Source organism: Empidonax traillii, unplaced genomic scaffold (assembly GCF_003031625.1).
Source record: "Empidonax traillii isolate 1590-97213 ecotype Southwest subspecies unplaced genomic scaffold, ASM303162v1 scaffold697:size334835, whole genome shotgun sequence".
In the NCBI taxonomy this organism is placed as follows: domain Eukaryota; kingdom Metazoa; phylum Chordata; class Aves; order Passeriformes; family Tyrannidae; genus Empidonax; species Empidonax traillii.
In genome coordinates this window covers 55273-64929 of record NW_020955890.1, presented here as the reverse complement: position 1 = coordinate 64929, position 9657 = coordinate 55273, and the positions used below count along the sequence as shown (strand labels likewise).

The 9657-nt window shown below is 49.4% G+C and overlaps 1 protein-coding gene across 1 annotated transcript in view; it reads right to left on the bottom strand.

Moving 5' to 3' along the window:
* Positions 1-1893: 1893 nt before the first annotated feature.
* The window catches only part of ECSCR (endothelial cell surface expressed chemotaxis and apoptosis regulator), a 9652-nt gene continuing 1888 nt past the window's right edge, over positions 1894-9657 (bottom strand). The window contains exons 2-9 of the mRNA XM_027899959.1: positions 8983-9108; positions 8450-8503; positions 6583-6651; positions 6033-6119; positions 5202-5297; positions 4592-4628; positions 3105-3204; positions 1894-2559 (exon numbers count right to left, since the gene is read on the bottom strand). Coding sequence (XP_027755760.1) covers positions 2551-2559; positions 3105-3204; positions 4592-4628; positions 5202-5297; positions 6033-6119; positions 6583-6651; positions 8450-8503; positions 8983-9108 — 578 coding nt within the window. The 3' untranslated portion in view covers positions 1894-2550. The remainder of the gene's footprint in view (positions 2560-3104; positions 3205-4591; positions 4629-5201; positions 5298-6032; positions 6120-6582; positions 6652-8449; positions 8504-8982; positions 9109-9657) is intronic.

Here is a 9657-nt window from a genome sequence, read left to right as displayed (position 1 = left end):
CCAGGGCAGGGACTGTCCCTGTGCTGGCCCTGCTGAGGCCCCTCCAGGGCTGTGTCCAGTGCTGGGCCCTCATGGCAAGGAAGACATTTCCCAGCTGCCTCCATCACTGCTTATGCTGCTGCTGGTTCCTCCTCATCCCACCTGCAGGGACACCTTCCACCAGCCCAGGTGGCTCCAAGCCCTGTCCAGTCAGGCCTTGGACACTTTCAGGGATCCAGGGGCAGCCACAGCTTCTCTGGGCAACCTGTGCCAGGGCCTCACCCTCTCTGTAAGATTCTCAAGGGTCTGTGGAAAGAAGGAGGTCAAAGGAAGGAAAACTTAAACAGTGGTGAGATCCCATGGGATCTCAGGGGTCTGTGGAGATGTGTTAAAGCTTAATACTCACCAAAACCCTCCTTGTGGTGCTCCCTGTGTGCAGTCACACGTCCCTGGGATCCGGAGCTCTGGGTTCACCTAACTGGGAATCCCCTGGAACTTGGTGCTTAAGCAAATTCAGCAGTGTGGTGGAGGTTAGGTGAGCGATGGCATTTCACCCTTGATGGATGTTACCAGAAAAGCTGTATTTATTAAAAAACAACTTATCAAGCCCCCTGGTGCAGATGTTAAAGGTAGAAAGTGTGTTGGCTCTTAGCAGGAGTTGTGAAAACATTGCATGTATTTTGCTGAACACTTCCTTTCCAGCTGCAAAGCACAGCTACCTCTCACACTGCACACGCCAGCAAACATCTCTTATCCCTCCTGTTAGATTAAATCAGGCTCCATTACGATGTTTCACTCAACTGTGCAGGGAATGTGTGCAGCAATACCCGTTCGGAGTGCTTGGCTAGGTCCTTTTCTCCCTAATGTCCCAGTTCACCTTCAGGGTTGATGGATGATGTTGCTCCTGTTAGGAGAGGCAGAATCTCACTGTGCTGCTGCTGCACAGAGAAGATTCTCCCAAGGTCTGCACTGGTGGAACTGGTGCAGCGTCCAGGCAGGAGTCAGGGTGAAGATGGGCAGAGGCAGTGCAGGGTTAGTGCCTCAGTACCTTACTCTGCTGAATGAGGCAGCTGAGACCTCCAGAAATACCCAATGGGGCATCATTTCTCTCCTGTGGATGCTGGGGATGCTCATCCCCACCCTCTTCGTGTGAATATTGTGCTGAAGGTGCTGAGTGAGTGTGGCTGGGGCTGAACCAGCTCAGGCTGCCCTGGGGAACCCAACGAAGGGCTGTCCTTGGGGTGCCTTTGTGTGGTAAGATACATAAGATACCCCAAAAATGCCAAGGCAGTGGAAAGAATTCAAAAGGTTTATTCTGAAGTTGAGAATGCTAAAAACTCCCAAAGAGAACCTGTGGCAGCTGTGAAAGTGCTGGGCCTGAGAAAGCCTCCTGTTCCCTGCCAGGCCTCTTATCTTCTCTGTCCTCCCCCAGGGTCTCCCCAAAGCAAAGGGCTGTAACACTGGGAGGGTTTATTTCTCCTCAGACCGGAGACAGAGACTGCAGCTTTCTCTGGAATGCAGAAGGGAAAGAAACATCCAACTATGTTTGAAAAAAGGGGTTTTGTCTCAGGCAGAAAGTCTCCTTAAGTGAAACATCTAATTAAACTCTAATGTCCTCAAAGTGAAGTCTTCCAGGAAAAGGGTATTTACCCCGACAGCCTCAGGGGTGCACTGGTGGTTCCCAGGGCTCTGGTGAGCTGAGGGCTCTGGCTGGATGGGGATGCTGCTCTTCTTGTCTGTCAGGAAGCTCTGGGAAAGCAGTGGTGGAGATGATGGAAGCTCTCCCAGGCACACTTGTGCTGCCAGACTCCGGGAGCTAAAGCAGCTCAGCATCTTGCTTGTGGCCACTGCCATTTTACACTCAGCTAAACTCCTGTCTATGCAGAGACTTCAAGTGTTTAAGCATGTGGGAAGATAGTGATCTGCTTGCCTGAAGCTCAGGTATTAATAATAAAGTCCTTAAGACAGCCAATTGTATTTCAGCAGCACCTTTAGTTCCCGGCTCTCCGAATGCTGTACAGACAGGGATTAACACAGCCTCACAACAACCCTGTGAGGTAGGTGAGTGTGATCATCCCCACCACTGTGGGGACAATGAGGGCACCAGGGATAAGGGGCTTGGAGTATCATCCTGGCGTTTGACCTAGAACTTGGCCATTTAAGTCTCCTCAGGCCTTCAGAACAGGCTTTCCTAAACACACAGGTTTGACATGACATGGGGCTACGCTGCTTAACGAGCCCCTGACTGCCTGGCATGGACTGGAAAGGCCATCAGCGAAGTAGGTGGTGCCTTGGTGCTTCTTGCTGCTGCATTTATTCAGAGTGTTTGAAGGCATCTCAAAAACAGAGCTAGATATCAACCACTGAGCGTGGCAGGCTGTAACTGGAGAAAGCCCTTAGGCCCCAGCTGGAGAAGCTATGTAGGACACTACAGAAAATGTATTGATCAGAAAGGACATAATAATTTATATCTAAAGTCCACCCTCGCTCTTTCCACAAAGGAAAAAACAAGAAAAACAACCTAGAAAGTCACGGCTGGTTGTCATGTGTCAGCTTCATTCTCTGGGCTCTTCATAGCACCTGGCAAAAGAACAAGACATGGTGCATCAGCAGCCTGTTTCGGCTGCCAGAGGGAGTTCAAAGCAATGTGTTCTCCCAAACTCAATCCCAGCTTTAAAACAACTGAAAATGATGTGAAATCCTCATGTGGGATGGATGTGAGGGCACTGAAGGAAACGTGCCTCAACCACCTGTGGAGCTGGAGGGGGTGAGTTTGGGCTGGAGGGTGAGACCTTGATTTCTCAAAGGCTGTTGAGAAATCATTTGTCATTTAGTGACAAACCCCTCCAGCTTTGTTGGCTGGCCCTAGACCGTGTCACCTGTATACATGAGGTATATCTGACACCTCGAGTTCAGGCAGCTCAGGTAAACCTGAGATGGGCACCCAAACGTTTCACTGGGCTCACTGGAACCAGTTTGGACCTTTAGGAGTTTGATGGCAGCTGTTTTTTGTTATATTTCTGAAGGAATAAGAGAGCAAAGAAATACCTCAAAGGCATGCTCTTATCCAGCCACAGAAATGATCCCCAGCTAACGCCCTAAAAAGCAAGGCTGAAAGGGGACACCTTTTCTGATGGGGGGTAAGTCATGCTGTTGTTCATGTTGATGTTCTTCATGGAGATCAGAGTGATGCTGTTGTCCTTCTGGCTCATGTCTGCTGAGCAGCTGTCAGGGAGAGAAGGTGGTATTAACTGCTCTGGGAAACGAAAAGAGGGAGTCACAGAATCACAGAGTCATTTAGGTTGGGAAAACCCTCCAAGATCATCGAGTCCAACCTGTGCCTGGTCCCCAGGCCAGCCCAGAGCACCGAGTGCCACGGGCAGGCCTTCCTTGGACACCTCCAGGGACAAAGTTTCTTTGTACACAGCTAGAGGCAAACAGGCAAGGTGAGTCGGATACACAGCTCCAGGGTTGGTTTCCACTGCCTGTTGAGCTGCTGTCCTGATTCAGACTCATCCTTGGTGCCAAATTCCCAGATCTCTGGGCAAACAAGCTGGGTGTGCCCTACAGAAAGCCCCACTGTCTCCTGTGTCACTGCTTGTAGGCAGGGTCAGGGAGCAGTTTGGTTCTGGTCCCCAGTGAATGGATTTCCTGCCAGCCCTGCAGCCCTCACCAGGACTGGAACAAGGAGAGCATTGCTGGGAGCCCTGCCCTAGGCCCTCAAGGTTATTTGTCATGCAGAGGGAGCCCTGGATCCTGTTCCATCTGATCCTGCTGCTCATGTATTGTCAGTGTCTCTCTTAAGAGAGTGAGTTACAAGCCTTAGGAACGTGGAATTCCCCTTTCTTCCTAACCTGAAGGATGGGATACACGTGCCAGTGGAGACTGGATGACTTAGGGGATTAGGGTACCGCAGGGCTCTGTCCTTTGCTCTGGCATGTTCTGCTTCAGTTGCTTCAGATCACTTGGATCATGATCATTAAGGGTGTTTGGGAACCACTGATCTTGATGCAAATTTGGCACCTCAACACTTGGGGACTTTGCTTTGTGCCCCTTGCCCCTTTCCAAAGCAGGGTTTATTACTTTGGTGGGAAACTATCAGATGGAAAAGTAGGAGCAACATGCTGTGGTCCCTTCCAGCTCGTTTCCTGCTGTTTTCCCACCTTCAGCCTCTCTTCTGGGGTAGCTGTGATGGACCATGGGGTTCTGACAGACCATTCTCCTCTTGATGCTTCTCTCTCAAAGGTCTTTGAACTGGGGCCCCCTTATCTGGGTTAACAGTAATAATAAGCATCTTGGAAGATACCTGAGACTGCTCTGAGATTCAGAAACTCAAGTTTAGACCTCAAGTCTGTATCTAGGCAAAGAAAGACAAGCAAACTGCTTTGGGAAGGTGAGGAGTCTTTGCAGATCTCAGGGCAGCTTTGAAAAGAGGCCCTGAAATATTGACCGTCTACCTTTGTCTCTACCAGCTATCAAAGATGTCTCAAAGATGTTTTGAGACGCTTCCTTCCACCTGCTGTAACTAAAGCAGATTCTTTTCCTTGCTAAAATTAGCTCTGGAATAAAGTAGGCACTTTGAATTGGACACAGACAGCATGAGCAGCCTTACCTCTCTGACACCATGGAGCTTCCTGGTTTCTGTTTGTCTGCAGGGAGAAAAGCTGGAGTTGGTGACATACAGCTGAGAAAACATCACAGCTAAGCCACAGAATAAGTCAGCTCTATTCTGAATTACGTTGTACAGGGATATAAATGAAATCTGGATGAGGTAAGACACACCATGGGGGAAACTTGAGAGTTGAGTAGGGAAAATCTTTCAGTTAATGAGACATACAGGCAGGACCTGATGGCCTTGCTGTCTGTTCAGTCACCAGCAAGGTATCTGTCTTACTGTAGAGCAGCCTTGCCCTCTGGTGGGCACTGCTTAGTGGAAAGTGGGATTCCTTGGGAAAAGGAGTGTCAAACTCCATGACTTCTGCTGGAAGAGCTGCCACCTCTAGGAATCTGCACACTGAGCTGCAGCAAACTTGAGACTTGTCCTTGTGCAGATGGGGCTGGGCTGGGGCTCTAGAGAGAGGTCACATCACATTCCTGACTGCTGAATCTGTGTTCCAGTTTGGCTTCAAAACCTTTTCAAATGCATCTTTTAGGAACTGCCAAATCCAGCAAGGAAACTGGTGACCTGTGGATTAGGGAAGGGCATCCCCTTGGGCAGGTACCTTCCTCCTTGGAGCGGTTACACTTGAACCTCAGGCTGACCACACCGACCAGGACGATCACCACCACTACCAGGATAACGATGAAGCTGATGACACCTGGGGATGGAGCAAAGAACTGCCTGAGACTGACAGAACAACATCCTGGATCCTGGGGCAGCAGTGAGACTCTGACTGTCATCAAAACTTGGGTAGGAAATCAATATTTTCATTAACATGAGCATGGCAGAGAAGTGAGTAGTCACTAGAGTGAGTGACTATCCTCTTGTGTTTTAACTTCAAAGAGCTGCTGCTGAATACTTAATTGATGAATACCTGATTGATAAGGCAGTGCCAGAAGGGCAGAAGTCAGCTGATTACAGTGGGGATTGATAGGAGTCAGTATGTTCCTAATAAAGTTGGGAAATCTTATCCTAAAGGTGTGTAAAGTGAGATAAAAAGCAAAGTACAAGAGAGAGACAAGTTAAAGGCTGTGGGTGATGTCATCTGTCTCATAAAGATCTGGCCAGGTGCAGATTGGATTCTGGCACCAGGCCTCAATAAATCAAACTTTGCATGGGAGTCTTGGCCTGCTAAGACTGGTCCAGGACTTAGAATCATGGAATGGTTTGAGTTGGAAGGGACCTTGAAGCTCATCCAGTCCCACCTCCTGCCATGGGCAGGGACACCTTCCACTGGCTCCAAGCCCTGTCCAACCTGGCCTTGGACACTTCCAGGGCGGGGGCAGCCACAGCTTCTCTGGGCAACCTGGGCACTCGTGAAGCTGACTGTCCAAAACAATGTGTTCTGGCAAAACAGACCCCTCTGCCCTCCCCAGGCTGTCCAAGAACTTACCGAAAGCTGCCACTGTCAGTGGTGATTCATCATCTGTTGGGGTGGGCTCAGAGGAGTTCAGTGTGAGGGTGACAGGCTCTGAGGTGCCTACAGAGGAGAAAAGGGCAGCTTTATGTAAAAGTCTTTCTTCCAAGGTTGGGAAGAGGATTCCCAGCAATCCTAGAGGATTAATTCACACCTGTACTTTATTGACAGACTGAGGTTGGATCCTGGCCAGGCCCATCAGTGTTAACAGCAAAGTGACCAAGACCTGTTTGAAACCATTGCTTTGGTGAGGCCCCTGAGAACACCCACAGGGTCCTGCTGGGACCCCAGGGAGGCAGCTGAGCAGGGCAGGTGAAGATCTGCCCTGGCAGTGTGACTGAGGGTGGAGTTCTGTTTCCCAGGCTGCCCCAAAATGCTGCTTCTGCAGAGTTTTACAGGCATTTCAAGGGCTAGATGGGATAGCCAGCACCCCTCAGGCACTGTTCTCCTGCTGCCTTGAAGACAGAGGTGTGATGGCCCTGCTGTTGGCTGAGTAAAGGGCTGTAAAATCCACAGCAGGGCTCACCTCTCTGGGAGGAGGAAACACCCTGAGTCACTGGTGTCGTGGTTCTCTCCCTTCTCGTGGGCTCTTGATCTGCAGAGAGAAACACAGATTGTGAGTCTTGTCCTTGAGTGTCATCTAACAACCAAAGGAATTAATGGGCACCTGGAGAGGACAATGGAGTCACAGCAATGCTGGTGATACCTGGGCAAACATGGAATTCAGGCTAAAAGCTTCCAACCAAACATACTTTGTACTGTTTCCCATGTCCAAAGAGAAACCCAGGGAACCAAAATTCAAATGCCCTTGTCTAAACTCTTCAGGTTCAGGTTTTGGGCAGAAAGAGCAGTGGGAGGCTGGAAGAGTGAACTGGGAAGATTAAAGATTTTCTATAGCTCATAAACACTGAGACTGAAAATACCCGCTTAGAGGAAGAAGTTTTGCAGAGTGTGGGTGGGGATTGACTGTTTGGCTTGTCCTTGGACTAGAAATGGGTGGGTGTGCTGTCCTGGCTTATCTAGAGTAGTTAAGCTCATTTGAGCTGGGCTAACTTGTGTCCCATGTGCAGTCTAGCTGTGGCAGCACAGAGGTTTGAGCAAGGACTCCAGTTCTGAGGGGGAGAAACTGGCTTGTATGAAGCTGTTTGGTTTGTGACAGCTGCTCCAGTGCCTGCACAAGGAAATTTAAAGCCAGTCCTTGTATTTCACTTGTACAGAGAAAAAAACATCCTTTGCTGCCTCCAGGCTGAGTGTTGAATGGCCTGAGTGTCTGCCCCGATCTCAATGAGCAGCTGCAGGCCCCGTCAGGACACTAGAAATGATCCTTCAGAGTTTCAGAAGATCATCTGGAGGTCAAGTAGGATCTTCTTCCCTCCTTTCCCACCCCCACCTTCCCGGCAGCAGCGCTGGCCAACAGTGTGTGATGCCTGGGGGGGTGTGGACAGCTCCTGCCACTGCCCTGGCGTTCCTGTCCCACACAAAGCTTCACTGTTTTGAAATCTGATTTTGCCAAAAGCCAGAAGAAAAAGGGGAAAAGGCATGAAATAGCAAATCTAAGTGGGTCCGAAGCCACGTGGAGCACAGCAGTCTGGAGAAACAGGGACTCCTGCTGGACAATTTTTTCACAGGTCATCAAATTCTTTGCTTTATTCTGAAATTGTTCTTCTAGCCATGGGCAGAAATTGTGGTTTGCTGAGCCTGGCACAGACACCCCATCCCTGGGGGATGTTTGGTCTCACACAACAGGAGCTCTGGCTTTTGGAAGCATCAGCAGCCATACAGCAAAGATGTATGTATGGAGCTTCTCAGCCATAAATCAGGGCTGTGATGAGGAACAAGCTGCTCTGAGGCAAAGGACTCCTGCCTTAGGAGGGCCCAGCCAGCTGGGTGGGCACAGCTGACCATGGGTTTCTAATCTTGCTTGTGTTAGAGATCTGAGAGGCACTTGGAGAGGTGGAGCAGTTTCTGTCCTGACCACTGCAGATTTTTGAGGCCGAATCATTAATGGGAAATCAGCTCAGTTGTCAGATTCCAGTCTTCCCAGTCTCTGGGATTCTGCCCTTATTCTGAGAAAACTTTTACTAAACTCTTTAATTTGTGCTTACAGGTTGTGTTAAACTGTCAAAAGGAATATTGTATTTATTTAAAAGGCTGTTAAAAGGGCTCCCTTTTCCTGTACGTAGATCCATCGTTCAGCTGCTTGAGTCCATCCCAGCAGACCATTTGATCCCGTGTTTTATCACTGCTTGTAAGGATACCAGATGTGATTTTGGGTGCAAATGGTGGCTCAACCCTAAAAGACTGGTGCTCAGATAACCTGTGCCATGAGAGCCAAGCAAGCTGATTGCCATGACATTATTAAGTTCTTGTTACTCTATCAAAGGACGAAGTACCTTGAGGTGGGGGAGAAGTGGCTGCTGTGCTTCTGTTTCCACTAGAGTCATCATCTAGATAAAGAAAACATGGAAAAGGAAAATTAACTCTTGAAGCTGCTACTAATTCTGCTTTAGGGAGCTGCTGGGTGTCCAGGGGGTAAAAACCTTGGCTAGCACGAGACTTTCCCTCCAAAGAAACATCAAGATGCCCACCTGGCAAGGGGTGCAGCCAGTTCAGAGTGTCCCTGAGAGGTGAGCTGGGACAGGTCTGGGAGGCTGGAGCTGCTTTGGGAAGCTTTATTTGATAAAGCGTGACCTGGCTTTTATGATACAGGCTTGTCCTGGTTGTGTCCAGCCATGTGCCTTCAGGGAGCTGGATCGAGCTGCTCTTTCAGCAGAGACTCCAAGAAATTCAATATTTGATGAATTACTGAATAATCAGCACGGTGTGGACTTGGCCCAGTGTTTCTGATGCCCCCAGTCTTTCTTGGATAGGGAGGGAGGCACAAACGGGTCCTGCCTGAGCCAAAGGTTGAGCTTTCCATCCTTACCTCTCACAGTGGAGGCTGGCAGCTTGGTTGGAGTGCTGCTGGTGGTGGTGGAGGGTTTGGCTGCAGCAGCTTGACCCACGGAGGTGACACTGGGGCCAGGGGGTGGGGTTGGTTTTAGTGCCGGCTCTGCAGGGGAAGTGAAGTGTTACCTCAAAGAGGAGGAAGAGGAGGGCACAGCTATCACAGAGAGCCCTCAGGCTCCTTGAGAGTTAGGAATAATCTGCTAGGGAAAGCACAGGCATGGAAACAGCTTTCACCCTGCTCAGAGTCAAGGAGCTCTTGTAGTTTGGGATTAACTTCTGCTTTTTTTTTTCTTTTTTTTTTTTTTTTTTTTTTTTTGAGGAGGTGCTGAGCTGGCAGAGCTCAGCAAACACACAGAGAAAGTCGGAGGTTTTGGCCACTGCTTTTTTCCCTGCTTTGAGAAATGAAGGTATTTTTGTCACTGGACACTTGAACTGCCTGGAGCTGCCTGGCATCCACGTGGCCATTTGTGTGTTATCTCAAATGCCAACTTTCATGTTTCATTTCACCCAGAGTTTCCAAGAACAAATAATTCAGCTTTTGAAGTGGTCTGGAGGCTCCACCACCTGCCCCAATCTGCTGCTCCAAACTGCACAGCAAGAGCATGGTCCAGAGCAAGATGTGGGGGGAAAAGCTTTCAATAATCCCTCTGCA